We start from the raw sequence: 19,666 nt of genomic DNA, 5'->3' as shown, positions 1-19,666 counted from the left end.
CAATCTCTTTCAGAAGAAAAGGGAATACTTCCTAATTTATTCTATAAGGCTAGCACTACCCCAAAACCAATATCAGATATTTCCAAAAAATAAAACTACAGACCAATACATCTCATGAACACAAATATATAATTTCTCAGCAAATTATTAGCAAATAAAATACAACAAGGTATCAAAATAATTATATACCACAACAAAGTGAGATTTATCACAAGCGTGCAAGGCTGATTCAATATTTGAAAATCAATTAGTGTAATACATCACAACAAACTAATAGAGAAAAATTACCAAATTATGTCAATAGATGCAGAAAAAGCTTTGATAAAATCCAACACCCATTTATGATTAAAAAAGCAATTAACCTACATTCAAGATTACTCTACCTTGCAAAGCTATCATTTAAAGAATTGAAAGACAGATAAAGATCTTCCCAGTCAAGAAAAACTTAAAGGAGTTCATCATCACCAAATCAGTATTACATGAAATGTTAAAGGGTTTTCTTCAAGAAGATAAAAAATATGAATAATAAAATAACAAGAATACATATCTATCAACAGTGAAATCAAAAAACAAAATAAACAAACAAGCTGAGCAGAAACAGACTCAAAGATAAAGAGCATGTTTTATTGGTTGCCAAATAGGAAAGAGATTGGGGAGGTGCGGGGGATGAGTGAAAAAGGTGAAGGAATTAAGAAGTATAAATCTGTTGTTCCAGAATAGCCATGGGGAATACAGCATAGGGAATATATTTAATAATATTTTACAGCACTTGTAATATTGTCAATAATAAAATAAAATTTAAAATAAATGATAATAATAATAATCTAGTAACTATATATGGTGTCAGGTGGGTGTGAGGTTTATTGGGATGATCACTTAAGTTATGTAATGTCTAATAACTGGGGTGTACATCTGAAACTAATATAATAATGTATGTCAACTGTAATTAAAATTTTAAATGATAAAATGTTAAAAAAAATCTCAGCAAACTCAGCTTTATAAAGAATATCTACAAAACTCTAAAGTTAACATCATATATACTTTTGTTGTTGCTAATCCTCACCCAAGGATATTTTTTTACATTGATTTTTTTAGAGAGAGTAGGAAGGGATGGGGAGAGACATACATATATATCAATTGGATGCCTCCCGCACATGCCCCATCCAAGGTTGAGTATCAAATCTGCAACTCAAAAACATATCCTTGATTGGAACTTGAACCCACAGCCTGTCAGTGCACAGGCCAATGCTCTAACCACTGGACAACACGGTCAATAAAGGAAACTCTGTACCCACAAATTTGATATAAAGATCCCAGAACATTAAAGGAATAATAAAGGAAACAGGACAACACCATACACAAAAAATCAACTCCAAATGGATTAAAGATGTGACCATAAAACCTGAAACTCTATTAACTCCTAAAAAAGAAAAAATCAGTAATAAGCTCCTTGACATTTTGGCAATGATTTTTTAAAATTTGACAGCAGCCAAAACCAGTTTGGCTCAGTGGATAGAGCATCTGTCTGCTGACTGAAAGGTCCCAGGTTCGATTCCAGTCAAGGGCATGTATTATACATTGGTTGCAGGCACATCCCTGGTTGGGCATGTGCAGGAGGCAGCTGGTCGATGTTTCTCTCTCATCGATGTTTCTAGCTCTCTATCCTTCTCCCTTATTCTCTGTGGAAAATCAATAAAATATATTAAATAAATAAATAAAATAAATAAATAAATAAATAAAATTTGACAGCAAAAGCATAAGCAACAAAATCAGAAATAAAAGGGACAACATCAAACTAAAAAGCTTCTGCACAGCCAAGGAAACCATCAACAAACATCTTAACACGGCCCTAAAGGAAAACCCAAAAGTCATATTCTGCGCTCCCAAACAAGTCTTGCTTTCATGAGCCAAAAGTAGTGAGACAACAAGAGGAAGGTGAGGAGGCAACAGGCACTTTTCTCGGTAATAACAGGAGGCACCATCTGGAACTTGTGTTCCTTTCACTTGTACCTCAGGGGAAGCCAACTATGTCCAAACCAGCTGAGCCATGCTCTGGCTCCAGCCCAGCAAAGAGCCTCCCTGAAATACCCGCCAAATTCCACAGTCACTTGTGAGATGTAGGTCACCTTCTGGGGAGGCTTCCCCAGGTGCCCTGATTTGTTTCTTATTCCGCCATCATGTTCACTCTGCTGCTCTCCTCTGAAATCTCTCCAGTATATCCCAATGTCCAGAGTTTCATTTGCCCTCCTCTGTAATAAGTCATGTTCTGAGACACAGTGATTCTCGGGGCCTTGCCAACAGGAGACAAAAAGAAGCTTTCATTTCCCCCCAAAGAACACCCCCCAAGTGCATCCTCCTGGAAGGGCCTGTCTCACAGGCCCAGGCAATGAGCTCCCTGTGCCAGGGGCTCACACCCTCAGGATCAGGCCTGTGGTCACATTTTCACCACAAGGTGGGAAGGGAGTTATAAGGGGCCTGTACCCCCAACAGAGGCTGGAGACAAACCTATGTGGGGGACCATCCCATCTTGTTGGCATACCAGCCCATTCAAAAATATTTTAAAGTTGCTTACAAACATGAACAGAGCTGACAACATACAATAAAGAGGAATGAGAACAATGTAAGTTGAGGAGCTAGAATCTTCTGAGTTGGGGGTGGGGAAAGATTGACAACAATTCAGTGATCTCTAACTTCATCCTACCCACCTCATTCTTTCCCTCCTTTACTGGTTCTCTGTGATTCCAGCTCTCTTATTAAAGAAACCAAAGATCCCCACATGGCTAAATTCATTGGCAAATCTGTTCCTCTTCTTACCAAAACCACAAACAAAATTTCACAGAACTGATCACTGTCTCCTCCCTGGAAAATATGCGTGTCCCCCTTCCCCACTTTGTTTTTCCTCTTCACTTGCTCTTCCTTCTTTCTCGGATTACTTCTCATCTTTCAGCTTCTTAAAATTGGAATGTCCTAGAGTTCAGTTTTTAGAACCGTTTTCTATCTACCCTTCCCACTGGGAGCCCTCATTTTGTTTCATGGTGTTAAACACAATGCCACATGCTCACTACTCCCAAAATGTAATCTTAGCCCAAACTCCTCCCCTAAACTCCAGACTCCTCTGGCCAACTGCCCACTTAGCATCTCCACTCAGATAACTAACATCTCAAATTCAAAACTGTCCAAAACAGAACTCCTGGCATGCTAGACTAGATACGCGCCATCTGCAGTTTTCCCCATTTAATGACAACATCCTCCCTGTTATTCACATTAAAAATTTTAGAGTTGTCCTGACTCCCACATCCACTCCATCAGAAAATCTTACTGGCTCTACCTCTGAAATATGCCCGGGGTCCGATCCCTTCTCGCCACCCCCTATGCCACACCTACCACCACTTTGGTGCAAGCCTGCATTATTACCATGGTCTCCTAACCAGACTCCCTGTTTCTGCCTTTGCCCCTTTCAGACTATTCTCAACACAGGAGCTAGTGTTAATCTGTTGAAATGTGTCAGAACAAAGTTCTCAGAAGGGCCTACATGGCCCTACAGGAGGGAGCCCCTGATGTGTGTCCAGCCTTTGTTCCTCATCCTTGCCTCTCAACACTCCTACCAGCCACCGCCCTCCCTGCTTTTTTCTTGAACGTACCAGGTTCCCTTCCACCTTTGGGCCTCTGTACTCGGATGAAATTCACTTCCCCCTTACACCCTCTAAGCCTGCGCTCAAATATTTTCTCAATGAGGCCTTTTCTGATTACCCTATTTAAAACTGCAAACTACCTCAACACCCCACTCTCCTTCTCTGCTTGATTGCCCCCACAATACATCCCTTTCTAATAGACTGTAATTTACTAACTTACTTTGTTAATTGTACCACCACCCCCATTAGAATAAAAGTTCTATGAGTGCAAGGTGTTTTTGTTTTTTTCTATTTTTCTTTACTGCTTAATCTCTGCCTTTTAAAACTGCCTGGCATATATAGTTCAGTACCTATGTGCAGGAGGGAGGGAAGAGGGACTGGGGGGGGGGGGGGGAAGGGGGGGAAAAAAATGAATGGCAAAACTTAGGCTTCAACTGCCAGATTCCTGAAGGTCCCAGAGGAGGAAAAGGTCACAAATCAAGTGAAGTAGAATTCAACATTAAAGACACATAACTTCCCACATCTACTCTGCCTATTTGACTGCAATGCTAGATCCTGACATAAAATGAAATGCCCACAGAATCATTAGAATTAGGCTAATCTTATCTGTGCCTCAATCAAGTTAGCAAGCTGGGGACACTCATGGTTATAAAAGTCAAGAATGGCAGGCCATGACCCGATGGTAGGGAAGGGGACTAGAGGAAGAGTTGACAAACTAAAGGTAGCCAACTGTCATTGCATTTTGTCATCTGATAGACACTGAACTATGCTCTTTGCTAACATTATCTCATGAAATCCTTGTTACCACTATTTCACAAATTAAAACACTGAAATTCAAAGAGATTGCATTATTTGCACAATCACAAATACACAATAGAGTCAGGATTCAAAACAAGTCTGTATGAATAAAAAATTCTTGCTCTTTCCACACTAAAAGTAACTCTAGAAATGATGAACTAACCTTGGACTCCCTTCCTAGTCATTCTTCAGTCTTGGTTTCAGTAGATCAAAAGCCTAGAATTGGGGCTGAAGGGATAAGGAAAAAAAAAAGGGAAACTAAAATTGAGCCTTTGTTGTTGTTTTTTTTTTTAGTTAATGCTAAAAATTATCCAACAGAATAAAATAAAACTAAAAAAAGGCTGAAAGCTGACACCTTTCAGTCAGTCTTACTATATACACCCCCACCCCACATGCACACCAAAAGCAGCCAGTAGGCAAAAACAATATTAGAACTTACCACACGTTTAGCCTCACAGAAATCTATCATGGGTGATGAGTCCCCAAGATGTGCTGCTTGGTGGCTCACAGTCTTGGCAGACGCTGCTTAATGCTCAAGAAAGACAAGCATATTGCACCAGCATCGGCCTGCAACAGCCCCAGAAATCTCTCCTCTTCCTCCCACTCGCATGCCTCCTCCTGCCAACAGCCACCACCTCCACCCAGCTTACAGAAACCTGGCCCACAACAACCCTGCAATTAATGTCATGAGAAATGCAAATCTGATTGTCAGACTCGGGATGTTTACCAGACAGAAGACGCTGTCCTTTGCAATCAGGGAGGGACTGCTTAGTCCCTGTCCACAAGTGCTTTTCTAGCACCTACAAAGTATGCGCACTCCTTTATTCCCCCTCTCACCAAGTCTACCTCCTGGTTAGTAATTTCTAAAAAATTGTTCAGCCAGCCAACTTGGGTGCCTCGTGTGTAAGAGCAGTAACATTAGGAGGCGCCCACAGGGAACGGGCCCACCAATGGCGTTTCCTCTCTTGCCTGGGCCAATCTACCAAGTCAACCAGATCCCACCCACTCCCAGCCAAGGAGAATGGGTAAATGCTCCAGTCTGCACCCCTCACTTGAGCTGCACCCATAAGACTGAGAAAACTGGGGGATAAATATTCTCAATCATTGCTGCTGGTTTCGGCACTTGAACTCATCAGCTCATAAGAACATTTCTTAGTTCTTGCTTAAAAAATAAGACCTACCAGAGTGTGTGTGGTGTGACCTCTGAAAGGAGAGGTTGTGCTGTCCAGGAGCCATAAAACAAAGCAAACGCAGGAGATTGAGGAAATGCTTCTTCCAAAGGACAGAAGTGCCCCATGTTGTCAAGACCCAAATTACCCTTTTAATTATAGGAAATTGTTCTAGGAGGAGGAAAGAGGACTCTGAAAGCCTCTTATTAAAAGTGTTTAAACATTAAATCAATTAAGACAAGAACAGGGCAGCAGTTTCATTAGGTGCTCGTCTGGATACATAAACTTGGAGGAAGGTGGTGAAAGAGGCCCTACATTTTATTTTCTCATTCTTGTTACACTTGAAGGATCCCAAAAGAGTGGAGGCAGAACCAGCCTCCACTGGTTTGTAGAGTCCAGAGCAAAATAAAAATGTGGGGCGCCTAGTTTATAAATTGTCGAGAATTTCAAACACCGGAGCATTAAACCAAGCATGGGTCCTTTCAAAACAGGGCTCTGTGCAAATGTACAGGTTGCATACCCACGAAGCTGGCCCTGCAGACAGGGAATTTGTCCCCTGCTTAGCTGGCAGACCCCTGGAGGGAAACTATGTGAAATTACATACTCTCTCATTCATGTTGGGCAGCATGCTCTGAAAAGCTCAGTGATGGAATGAAGGGTCACTCCATGCTGGTATCACTTGGGGGGAAGAGTAACTTCTCTCAACTGATAGAATCCTGAACTGGACTTCCATGAACATGCCTGTTCCCCCAGGAGATTCAAAAGCTTTCTGCCCCTTTAATTGGTATGTGTGTATGCATGCATACATGTATTATATGTATTTAAGATTGGGCAAAAATTATCCCAACAAACTGAATTCATCTAGAAAGATAAATCTTGCAGGGATGGATCCAGTAAGAAATCTGAGTGCTGCCCTCGCTGGTTTAGCTCAGTGGATAGAGCATCAGTCTGCAAACTGAAGGGTCCCAGGTTTGATTCCAGTCAAGGGCACATACCCAGGTTGCAGGCTTGATCCCCAGTTGGGGGTGTGCAGGAGGCAACTGATCAATTACTCACTCTCATCATTGATATATCTCTCTCTGTCCCCCTTCTTCTCTGAAATCAATAAAAATATATATTTTTTAAAAATTTGAGTGCTCGGTGGCAGAAATTGTTCTGTAATTTTGGTTAGAGGAGAGATTTCTCTACCCTATGAAGTTGCAAGAGACTTCTTTGGTCACCAACTTAGTAATGGATGGATTATTTAAGAACTAATGACAAAAAAATATAAGACTCAACCCTATGGCTAAAGGGAGTAAATCAGTCTTCAAGCAAGCTTCCAACAAAATGTTTTGAGAAGATTGGCTCAGTCACTTCTTTTCCCCCTGCCCCCTTTCTTCTTCCTCTTCTCTTTTGTTTTTTATTGATTGATTTGAAAGAGAAAGTGAGAGAGTAATTTGTTGTTCCACCCATTCATTGGTTGCTTCTTGTAGGTGCCCTGACTGTGAATCAAACCCACAACCTTGGCATATTGGGACAACACTCCAACCAACTAAGCTACCCAGCTAAGGTGTCCCTTTCTATTCTTAATCGGCCTTTCCCCTCTGTGCTGTTCAGGGTCTTAGTAGAATAACCCGTAGTATCTACCCTTTCCACCCACCACTACCTCCCATCAAAATCTACTTATTCTATGAACCAAACAGTTCCTCTAACAAATTAATTTTAGAAATGTAGGTTAATGGTGATCAATAGAGAAGCTTCTTTACACCACAGAATCTTTCCTCAAAGGACGCCGCCATGTAAACAACTGCTTTCTCCAATTACTAGTATGATGGTACTTTCCATAAGAATAAAATGTATGCTAACTTGCCCATCATTTCTCCACTGGGCTTAGAACACAGAAAAATTACTTGTTTGCTTTCATTGCTTTTTTTATTCAATGTGGACTCAAGTTAATTGTTTCTCAGATTATACCCAGAGGAAAAAGCAAACAGGTGAACTTTGGTTTCAGAATAGTGGAGGAGAAGATATTTCTATGTATCATTTGTTAACTATTTAAAAAAAACAAGGCAACAGTCCCAAAATGGAATTGCTCATACTAAGCCCCATGTCACCAAACCGAGACTTAATTTCAGTTTTATCTCTGCCTGAAGCAGAATCTTAAACCAGTCAATCAGGAATTGCCTGATTAGCACTAGATAGCTCATCGGCCTGATAGATCCCTTCCATCCATAAAGAAAAGTATTTTATAATAACCAACCACTTTCTTGTCTAATATAACTCCCTTTTCCCATTCTCTTCTGCCTATAAAAGTATTTCATTTTGTAAGTTCATCACAGCTCCTTTCTATCTGCTAGATTGGATGCTATCTAATTTGAATCAAAATTTGTTCAAACTTCAAAATTTTAATATGCCTCAGTTTATCTTTTCCCCCCTCACCTGAGAATATGCTTTATTTTATTTTATTTTTTTAGAGAGAGGAAGGGAGAATGAGAGAGAGAGATTGTTGAGGGAAGACATCAGTGTGAGAGAGAAATATGGATCGCTGCCTCCTGTACGGGCCCAATAGAATCGAACGCACAGCCCATTCACGTACCTGGAATTAAACATGCCACCTTCTGGGCAATATGCCTCCGTTTATCTTTTAACATAACTAAAACACAGAGAAGTAAAGTAATGATGAGCCAAACAAGGAGGGGGAAATGGTATACTCGAGCCTGCAACTTTTCTGAGAATTTACTTTCCAGGCCTTGCCAAGTTCCCAATTAATAATATTCTATCCCCAAATTTAACAATATGCTTCACGATTCAACACCACCTGAGATTGATAATGCACTAAAAGGCAAATTCAGAGGCTTACACTGAGCTCCGTGTGCGTCAATGCCGTCTTCCATAGAATGTAGGACCGTATGTCTGAGGGTAGGAGCCGAGCTTTATCAGTGACAGCCCCAACCTTTCGCGTTCACAAGAACTAATTTGTGAGCACGAAAGGTTGGGGCTATCACTGATAAAGCTCGGCTCGAAATCAAAACATCCCCTTGATTGGCTCTTTCCATTCCTAACTTTTTCAAAACTTACAAGATCTTGGGTAATTTTTTAATGGAAGGAAGATCACTAGAGTGGTGCATAAATTCTTTTTCCAACGCAAAAATGAGACCCACCGCGTCAGAGCCTCTTCCGAATGCCAGGCCTTCCCAGGTAGATGAGGTCCTGGAGAAAGAAGCTGGCAGAAGGGCAATCCCGGGCTTGGCGGAGAGTGGAATGAAAGTAGAGAACAGAGACAAAAGTGGGGAAATGGAAATGAGACTGAAACTGGGACCAAGTGAAAGGCTGGGCTCCCTCCTAGTTTCACACTGTCAAGCTGATTCTCTTCTTGCAGAAAAAAAATCAACTCCCATTAAAGAACCAATCAGAACGTAACCACTTATCAGGGTGCATCCACTCACCCACCCACCCTCACTAATTACCACCATAAGGCATAAATAATTTTAAATAACACCAAAGGCAAAAACAGCAACACCTATCATAGTTAACAAGACCGATGAAACTGGTTTGACTCAGTGGATAGAGCGTCAGCCTGCGGACTGAAAGGTCCCAGGTTCGATTCCAGTCAAGGGCATATACCTTGGTTGCGGGCATATCCCCAATACGGGGTGTGCAGGAGGCAGCTGATCGATTTTTCTAACTCTCTATCTCTCTCCCTTCCTCTCTGTAAAAAAAAATATATATATATATATTTTAAAAACACACAAAAAAAGACAACAATTGGAATATATCAAGTTATCTGTGTATTTCTCTCAAGAAACCATTATCTTTGTTGTGTTTGCACCTTCCTGATGGCCCTCGATATTGGGGAATACAGAAGGCAGTCTTGAGCTAATAGATAGAAACAGAAAGCTCTCACCCAAAGCTTTTCTAGTCTCTCAGGTGACTGTCTGTCTGTTTCCTTCTCTCTCTCTCCTTTTTCATTAGAAAACACCAGACAGAAATAGTCAATGCTAATTTGAAGGAAATTAAGGTGTAAACTTAACTCCATCTACTATCTAGTCTTACTGTTTATTATTATTACTAGGGGCCCGGAGCACAAAGATTCATGCATGGGGTGTGGGGAAGTGGGGGTCCCTCAGCCCAACCTGCACCCTCTCCAACCTGGGAGCCTTCTCTAATCCGGGAGTTTCTGTCTGTCTTTGCAATCATATGAGCAAATTGTCTAAGACTCCAACTCAGTTTGGTTTGTTGCTCACAGGATAATAGAGACATTTTTTTCTTTGTTTCATTGGTGGAGATTTCCTGGAAGTTTTAGGGTATCTTCCCTTTAATTTTTCCTAGACACTCTGATTTTACTTATGTCTCTCACCTTTGCTTTCCCTCCATCCCCCACCTCAACAGTAACTTGCTCCAGGTTCACTTTGCTCTAGTGTCTAGGAGATCCCTAAACGCATCTGCCACTAGAACTATTGTACAATTCCCAGCATTCCTGGTGCTCCCCACACTGTCGGTTTTCCCTTCCTGTTGTCTTCATCTCACAGCCTCCCTCTCTGCCAAGTCCTCCAAGCTGCCAGCTCTCCTTCTCTGTCTCCATCTGGCAGCTTGGGGAGCCAAGTTCCCCAAGCCACTCCACTCTCCACCAGCTCTCCCACTCTACTCTCTGCCCAGCAGCTTGACGGGAGCAACAGAGGGAAGCACATCCCCCCAAGCCACTGGCTTTCCAGCTCTGCTCTCTGCCCAGTGCCTGTGTATGCAAAGTAACCTGCCATCTTTGTTGGGTTAATTTGCATACTCACTCCTGATTGGCTGGTGGGTGTCATGGAGGTGTGGTCAATTTGCATGTTTCTCTTTTATTACTTATTTATTTATTTATTTATTTATTTATTTATTATTACTATTAAATACTGCAAGTGAATCTGCCATAGGAAACATCCTGGTGTTTATGAGAATACTGATCAGCATCCATTTCTATATATTAGGTATTGTTACCCAATCTACAGTATGATTATCATTGGGGATAAAAGCAAAGTTTTTCAAGAGGTCTGATCAAAAGCTTTCTTTCTAGGTGAAAAAAAAAAAGTGATTTTAAGACACTCTTTTAAAAGACAAACTGACTTCCAATTTCCCAAAGACTGACCCTTTAGTCCCAATACCCCAAAGAAAGTAAATTCTCTGCCAAATGATAATAATGATGTCCAATTCTTATCTTCAAATAGGAGCTTCCCCAAGAACTGATCTGAGCTATAACATTTCCAGAAATAGATCATATTCCAGCATTCAAGAGATTTAGAAGTTACATAAAGAAAAGCCATATCTTTGCACAGGCAGAGCGAGAAAGAATGTCAAAAAGCTTAGCTCTAGTCAAACTGAAGAAAACTTGTGTTCTAGCAGCAAAACATCTGGAGATATTCAGAAGATAGGGTGTCAGACTGGACTTTGGGGTGGTGATGCTGCAGAGAAACATAGTGACCAAATTAAAACCTATCCCATCCTCAGGGGGACATTAGAAGGCCTGGGCCCAAAGCTTGGAGCTCAGTAATGGACCTCCAGAACTCTAAGTCTATGTATGACTCCAGAACACCTCTCCCTGGCCCAACCTTGAACCTCTGGTAATGAAATCAAGCTCTGACCCTTCCACCTGCGTCGTTTTGACTTGCTTCCATTTCAGTTTCAAAGGCTTAGCCCACCCCCTTACACCTGTGAGCAGATTTTGACCTCCTTGGTTTAAGCCTACTGCTCTCTCAGGCCTTTGATTCTGAGTCATCTATCGGCTTCAGAATAGTAGACCCACTCACCTTCCACCCATTACCCCCTACTCCTTGCTCAAATCCTTAGTATGCATGATGTCCTTGGCCAACATTACTCTTAGCTGAGTTGGAATGATCAAAAATGGGAAACATATTTTAAAAAGCCAATAACAGACATCCAAGGAGGACTGCTATCTCAAAAGCCAAGGTAAGTATCTGGTTTGGCCAACTCTGGCTTGTTATGTACAAAGTGTTACACTGAAGGCTTTGCGGATAAAAAGGGGCCTCATGCTACCCTGGCAAGCAAGGTGAAGGCCTGCATGGCAGTCTTGCAAACTCAGAGACCTAATATAACCACAAAGAATGGTCTGAAATTAAAACTTTTTAACTAAAATCTGTGTATGGCAGGTAGTCATATCATAAGCTGTTCCCTGACAAAAGTCAATGTCTATCTTGACTAAGCCACTCTATTGTCTTTTGCATCTAAGATAGCATACCTGTGCAATGTCAGGATAACACCCCTTCTTCCAGACCCCTCAGTATACAACCAATGCAGCAAGGTGGAGATCATAAATCCTCTCATTGTTATTGTTATTATGTTAGTTGTTGACTTTTAACTCTCCTGTACCCACCTCTATAAAAGATGTATGTGTCTAGCATAAAGTATGGTAGCAACATTACTTAGGTAAAAACTGCTGTTTGAATTTTAACCCTGCTATTCTGGCTTCGGCACTTGCTTACTTGCTTAAACAATAGGGTAGTTGCCACAGCTTCCAGATTGAGACCTGGAGGCTAAGGCAATTTTCCTGTGCCTGTGGACCAGGACCACAGAAGATTGATTCCCACTGACTCAGAAACTGCAGATAACCTTTAGCAATTAACTTTGCTCAGGTCTGCTTCTGTTCTATCTGCTTTCACAAGATAGGGCCACATTCTAACGTCCAGCAGGATGTGGCTGGGAACAACCCTGCGGGCTGTTCTCAGCCTTTAGAATTTAAAATTTAGAACAAAGTAAGCCGGGACCGGTTTGGCTAAATGGATAGAGCGTTGGCCTGCGGACTGAAAGGTCCCGGGTTTGATTCCAGTCAAGGGCCTGTACCTTGGTTGCGGGCACATCCCCAGTGGGGGGTGTGCAAGAGGCAGCTGGTCGATGTTTCTCTCTCATTGACATTTCTAACTCTCTGTCCCTCTCAATTCCTCTCTGTGTAAAATCAATAAAAAAATATATTTAAGGAGAAATAAAGATAGCGGCATAGGGTAGACACCTGAATGCAGCCTACCACAGCAAATTTGAATTTAGAACTGGAAAACAGGGGAGGCATTGCCCTGAAGCACCAGACGGCTAGCTGAGAGGAGGCTCTGCCATCTGGGAAGGAGAGAGAAGGCACGCTGAACCTCAGGAACTGTGAAGGTATGGAGAACTGTGTGTGCGAAAAGGCGCTGGCTTACTCCCCGCACAGGGAGAGGAAGGGCTGGACTGAGATTGCTGCTGGCTAACTCCCGGCGGAGAGGGCGGGCCGGGCTGAGTTTGCTACTGGCTTACTCCCGGTGCATGGAGAGGGCGGACAGCTAGCGCTTGGCTGGCTTTCTTGTTCGAGAGGAAAACAGAATCAGCCTATTGCTCTGATAGAGGGCCCCAGACGGGAGAGGCCAGACTGTCAGGCAGTGGGCAGAGATCTCTCAGAGGTGTGTGAAGCCAGACGCCATTACTGCAGAACTTGGGGAGGAGCCAAAGGGAAAACAATGTTTGTCTGCACCAATCCTAGACTTCGCCTCATCTGTGGCTGAGCACAGAAGCTCTCCCAGAGGCTGGCTTTCTCTAAGGAGGGACTGGCCAGAATCCAAAGCTTGTCTGTGCCTTTACCAAAGAGGTGCCTGTGCCTGCAACCAATCTTCCAAAGCTCTCCACGAACAGGACTTTTCTAAGGCGAGACTGACAGGGAACCAAAGATTGTCTGCGCCACCCCGAGACCCCACCCTATCAAGTGAAGTACAGAAGCCCTCCTAGCTGAGACACTGCTGATCCTCACAGCCAATCGGCTTGGAGATCAACGCTTCCCAGTGATACCAACAATAAGCAAGGCTTAACAACAAGACTGCACACACAGCCCACAAAGGGCTACACCAAGGCTGTCCACCGCAGGTAACTGGGAAGGCTGTGCTACTGGGCTCTACCAGAACACCTAGCACACAAAGCTATTTCATCAAATCAGGGAAACAACTAAAATGCAGACAAGAGGAAGGACACAAAAGAAGGAGATGGAGGAAAGAAAAGATTGGACACTGAGTTCAAAACTACAGTTATAAGGTTATGCAACAATATCCTAAAAAAGGCCTATAAAATAAATGAGACCTATGAGGATATGAAAAGGGAGCAACTAGAAATAATAAGAGACCAACTAGAAATGAAGAAAGCATTGTCTGAAATAAAAAATATTATACAAAGTCCTAAAAAGAGAATGGAAGATCACAAGAATCAAGACAAAGATTTAGAACACAAAGAGCCAGAGGACACTCCTCTGCAGAAGCAAGAAGATAAGAGAATCTAGAAAGTTGAAGATAGTGTAAGAAACCTCTGGGATAATTTCAAGCAAACCAACATCAGAATTTTGGGGATTCCAGAAGAGAGAGAGCAAGATACCGAAAGAATACTGGAAGAAATAGTGACAGAAAACTTCCCCCACCTGGGGGAAGAAATAGACTTACAAGTCCAGGAAGTGCACATAACCCCAAACAAAAGGAATCCAAGGAGGACCACACCAAGACACATCATAATTAAAATTCCAAGAGCAAAAGACAAAGAGAGAATATTAAAAGCAGCAAGAGCAAAGCAGGTAGTTACCTATAAAGGAGCACCCATACAATTGTCAGCTGATTTCTCAACAGAAACCATGCAGGCCAGATGGGAATGGCAAGAAATATTCAAGGTGATGAATAGCAAGAACCTACAGCCAAAAATACTCTACCCAGCAAAGTATCACTCAGAATCGCAGGCCAGATAAAGAGCTTCACAAATAACAAAATGCTAAAGGAGTTCATCACCGCCAAACCAGAATTATATGAATTGCTAGAGGGGGTTATTTAGGAAGAGGAAGATAAAGATAAAAATTATGAACAACAACAGCTGGGACCAGTTTGGCTCAATGGATAGAGCGTCGGCTTGGGGACTGAAGGGTCCTGGGTTCGATTCCGGTCAAGGGCATGTACCTTGGTTGCGGGCATATCCCCAGTAGGGGGTGTGCAAGAGGCAGCTGATTGATTACTCTCTCTCATCAATGTTTCTAACTCTCTATCTCTCTCCCTTCCTCTCTGTACAAAATCAATAAAATATATTAAAAAAATTATGAACAACAAATACGTAACTATCAACAAGTGAATCTAAAAGCCAAGGGAATTAAAAAATCTGATGAACAATATTAACTGGTGAATATAATAGAATCAGAGGTATGGAAGGGAAGTGGACTGACGATTCTCAGGGAAAAGAGGAGTGGGGGTGCGGGAAGAGACTGAACAAAAACTGTGCACCTATGGATGAGGACAATGGGGGATGGGGAAAGGACAGAGGGTGAGATGGGAACCTGGTGGAGGGGAGCAATTGAGGGGGGGAAGAGGAACACATTTGTAATAATCTGAACAATAAAGATTTATTTAAAGTAAAAAAAAGTGAAAAAAAAGAAATAAATATAAGTAAGGATATACTTACAAGTTAGGAACAAGATATGTGATATTATCTATTAGTGCTGCAAAATGCATGTTCTTCATCTGTATGTCATTTTTTTTTTTTTTTTGTCACACCTACCACATGCATTCACCAATGATATCCATATATCTGGTAGCCTACTTGTTTCCTTCACAGTATATTTCTAAATCCTTGGAACTTAGAAAAGAATAATAATCTATTCAGAAAGTCTGTATCTTCTATTTTAGTATGGCAATTCAGTATCTTCTGTACCATGTCATTTGATTATCTTGCCTCTTTTTCTTCTCTAATTTTCTCACAGTTTTACTTCTCAGTTTTCTATTAAATCCTTATTCTGAGCTCAGTAAACAGGAACTAAAATGCACTTTCTTATAAAGCACAAGTGTAGGCCTCCTATTTAGGGAGACTACTATGATAATCATTCCTTTGTTTCCAAACTGGAAACACACACACACACACACACACACACGAAAATTAGTTTGTGCTCAAATAAATAGATCTAATTATCTACCATTTCAACTGATATAATAACTGGGTGGGAGAGATGATCTCACTTCTTAAATATGTAGAGATATGTCTGAAGCATTCTTATATATACTTAGAGTTGTGGGGAAATGCCCTTTTCTGGGAGTATAGAGTTCTTCTGTTATCATTGTTGACTGTTGGCTATCCTACCACATGTCTATTATTTTATTTTTTATCCAATCCCAGAGCCCTCTCCCCACCCCCATCACTTTGCTTCCTCCCACCTCTCTAATCTATTACCAATGGATTTCACGTAACCCACCTACGTCCCCTACTTTGATTGTCATGTATAAAAATAAATAGAAACTCGCCATTCTCTGGAGCATTATCCCAATCCATTGAGATACTGCTTCCTGGCAACTGTCAATAGTTTGGCTCAAATAAACTCACAAAAATTCTTTCCAGGTTTGAATGTTTTTTTCGTTAACACCTTCTTCCACAGTCCATCCTCCCGTTCAGTTCTTAGAAAGTCCATTTTCTGAAAATATCACAAGAGCCTCACTCCCACTTGTGTCTGGGAAGTCTGGCCCTTTAATTCCTTCGGCATGAATTGTTCTACCCAATACCACATGAATTGTGAGCTTTCCAGTCTGGTTGGACAGAACAGGCAATATTCTGGGCCCTCTGTGAGTGGAGGGCATTGTTTTCTACTCCTTTCCCGCTTCCTCCCTCCTTGAGCCTCCCTCTCTCCCCTGGATCTCACCCCACAGACTCCTCTCTCCCCACCCCCCAACTTCCCAGTCGTCTCCTCACACAAATGTGCTGACAGTACTTTGCTGATTACTTACGAGAACGTTCTGCAGACCTGTGGGCCCCTCTCCCCACACTGCTCTCCTGTTGCTGGTTCTCTGTTCCATGCACTCCAGCCCCCTTGGTTTCCCATGGCGGTTAGCACCGCCTCCTCAGCCCAGGCATTCTGAGTCCCACCTGGGCTGCCCCTCCTAGGTCTCAATCTGAAAACACTCTTCACTCAGCAAACTGGAATATTCCTAGATTCACTTTTTTCCAGTAGCTTAGAGATAATTGCTCTTCATTGCCTGAGGGCCAATGTTTCAAAAATCATTGTTTCATATATTTTATCTGATATATATATATATATATATATATATATATATATATATATATATATATATATATATATTTTTTTTTTTTTTTTTATTTTTTTATTTTTTTTTTTTTCCCAGGCAAAAGGTAAATCCAGCCCTGTTACTCCATCTTGGGCACACACAGAACTTCTTTCAAATGCAGTCAGCTTTGCATCCAATACCCATATTGAAAGGACTTTAGAGACAGGAGAGGCAGTTTTAGGGAAGGGGTATCCATGGGAGAGGAATGAATTCGTGATGGGCAGAGACAGCTCCAAGCTGCCAGATTGTTGATAAGAATGTTACAAGATAAAGAGGAGGAGAAGAGGGGGCACCTGGTGAGCTTTGAAACTGATACCATACGAGGAAAAGGGAAAAGTGGCCACTTGGGAAAAGCATGGGGGACATCAAATAAGGAAGGGTCCAATTAGGAAGTAACATGTACAAGACAAAGAAGCTACCAGCATTTATTTAAATATATATATATATATATATATATATATATATATATATATATATATATATATATATTTTTTTTTTTTTTTTTTTTTTTTTATTTTTTTTACGGAGAAGAAAGGAGAAGGGTAGAAAGTTAGAAATATTGATGAGAGAGAAACATCAGTCAGATGCCTCCTGCACACCCCCCACTGGGGCTGTGCCCGCAACCAAGGTACATGCCCTTGACTGGAATCGAACCTGGGACCTATCAGTCCACAGGCTGATGCTCTATCCACTGAGCCAAACCGGTTAGGGAACTACCGACATTTATAAACCCATAGACAGAGACTCACTGGCTTAGGTTTTTCCCATATAGAGAGAGAAAGAGCAGGTTTTTCCCATTTTGGAGACCCCTCCCCAGGGGGAGTTTATATATGTTTTCAATAAACTTCCACACTTTTGCTTAAAATCTTTTAATCTGTGAATTTTAATCTTCAAACTTCGTAGAACAAGAACCTGTGAGGAGAGTCCAAGCATGCCATTCGGTGTATGTTAAAGATACTTCTTTAACCTGGGTTTTTCAAAGTAACGGTCTTGAACCACCTATATCAGAATCATTCAGATGCTTACCAAAAATGCACAATCCTGCCAAAACTAGTTTGGCTCAGTGGTAGAGCGCCGGTCTGCGGACTGAAAGGTCCCAGGTTCGATTCCGGTCAAGGGCATATACCTTGGTTGTGGGCACATCCCTGGTAGGGGATGTGCAAGAGGCAACTGGTCAATGTTTCTGGCTCTCTATCTCTCTCCCTTCCTCTCTGTAAAAAATCAATAAAATATATTTTTTTTAAATGCACAGTCCTACATCACATCACAGATCTACTGAAAATAAATTTCTTGCCACTAATATTTGAGAATCATTGCCATTATTATGATAACTCATTAACAAAAGACAATAAAATCCTCTTCTGAAAGTTAGGAAGGCACTGTAATAGGGGATTAAAAAGTCAAGGATGAAACCATAAAAGTCTTAGAGAACATAGTAAAATCTCAGACATCTCATAGAGCAATATGTTTACTGATACATCTCCTAATGCAAAGGAAACTAAGGAGAAAATAAACAAATGGACTACATAAAAATAAAAAAAAACTTCTGCCCAGCAAAAAGAAACCACCATCAAATTGAAAAGGGAACCCATTGCATGGGAGAACATATTTTTTCCAATGATACATCTGATAAGAGGTTAATATCCAAAATATATAAAGTACTTATACAACACAACAAAAGGAAGACAAGCAATCCCATTTTAAAAGTGGGCAGAAGACCTGAATAGACACTTCTCCAAAGAAGACATACAAATGGCCAAGAGACATATGAAAAAATGCTCAAAGTCACTAATCAATAGAGAAATGCAAAATTAAAACAACAATAAGATATCACCTCACACCTGTCAGAATGGCTAGCATCAAAAAATCAACAAATAAACAAGTGCTGGTGAGGATGTGGAGAAAAGGGAACCCTAGTTCATTGATTGTGGGATTGCAAATTGGAGCAACCATTATGGAAAACAGTATGGAGTTTCCTCAAAAAATTAAAAATGAGCCCTAGCTGGTTTGACTCAGTGGATAGAGCACTGGCTTGCAAACTGAGCAGTCCCAGGTTTGATTGCCCCTAACTGCCCTCCCCTGCCAGCCTGGTCCCCCCCAACTACCCTCCCCTGCTGACCTGGTCACCCTTAACTGCCCTCCCCTGCCAGCCTCATTGCCTCTAACTGCTCTCTCTCCCTTGCTGGTCTGGTCCCCCCAACAACTGCCCTCCACTGCAGGCCCAGTCCCCCTCAACTGCCCTCCTCTGTAGGTCTGGTCAACCCTAACTGCCCTTCCCCTGCAGGCTTAGTCCCCCTCAACTACACTCCCCTGCAAGCCTGGTCTCCCCTAACTTCCCTCCTCTGCTGGACTAGTCACTCCTAACTGCCCTCCCCTGCTGGCCATCTTGTGGTGGCCATCTTGTGGTGGCCATCTTGTGTCCACATGTGGGCAGGCATCTTTGACCACATGGGGGCAGCCATCTTGTGTGTTGGAGTGATGGTTAATTTGCATATTACTCTTTTATTAGGTAGGATAGCTAAGATTTGGAAACAACGCAAGTGCCCATCAGTAGATGAATAGGTAAAAAAAAGCTGTGGGACATTTACACTATGGAATACTATGTAGCATTTTGTGTGTTGGAGTGACAGTCAATTTGCATATTACTCTTTTATTAAATAGGATGTGCATAGCCCATGGATACAGGCAATAGAATAGCGAAGACAGGAGTAGAGGGGTGGGGGCTGAAAGGAGAGGTGAAAGTGGGAAGGGAATGGGAGATATCTGTAACACTATCAACAATAAAAAACGCATTTTAAAGTGAGATAGGGGGAAAAGAAGCTAAGGAGAATATTGGTAGGTCAGCCTGTAATTATGTTGCCTCAGGCTGACCTCTCACATTTCTTCTAGCTGTAAAATTATGCTTCCTAGAAACCGTGACTCTGTCACTAAACAGGGCATTTCGGAGAGAGCTACCTGATTCTCGTTCATTGCAATAGTAGTGCACCATTTGGAATTGGAG

The 19,666-nt window shown here is 41.8% G+C and overlaps 1 protein-coding gene across 4 annotated transcripts in view; it reads right to left on the bottom strand.

Moving 5' to 3' along the window:
• TMEM45A (transmembrane protein 45A) overlaps positions 1 to 19,666 on the bottom strand; it is a 110,191-nt gene that overhangs the window by 76,549 nt on the left and 13,976 nt on the right. The window contains exons 1-2 of one of the 4 annotated variants that reach the window (XM_036447549.2): positions 4,870 to 5,004; positions 4,594 to 4,646 (exon numbers count right to left, since the gene is read on the bottom strand). The exons of 1 other annotated variant lie outside the window; for it this stretch is intronic. In XM_036447549.2, the coding sequence (XP_036303442.1) occupies positions 4,594 to 4,615 (22 nt within the window). In that variant the 5' untranslated portion in view covers positions 4,616 to 4,646; positions 4,870 to 5,004. Of the gene's footprint in view, positions 1 to 4,593; positions 4,649 to 4,869; positions 5,005 to 19,666 lie in introns of those variants that run through there. 2 more of the 4 variants (XM_036447554.2, XM_045584032.1) reach the window with 2 other exon arrangements.

Source organism: Pipistrellus kuhlii, unplaced genomic scaffold (assembly GCF_014108245.1).
Source record: "Pipistrellus kuhlii isolate mPipKuh1 unplaced genomic scaffold, mPipKuh1.p scaffold_m20_p_2, whole genome shotgun sequence".
Taxonomy (NCBI): domain Eukaryota; kingdom Metazoa; phylum Chordata; class Mammalia; order Chiroptera; family Vespertilionidae; genus Pipistrellus; species Pipistrellus kuhlii.
The sequence above is the reverse complement of the archived record's forward strand: the minus strand, read 5'-3'. Positions and strand labels throughout refer to the sequence as shown.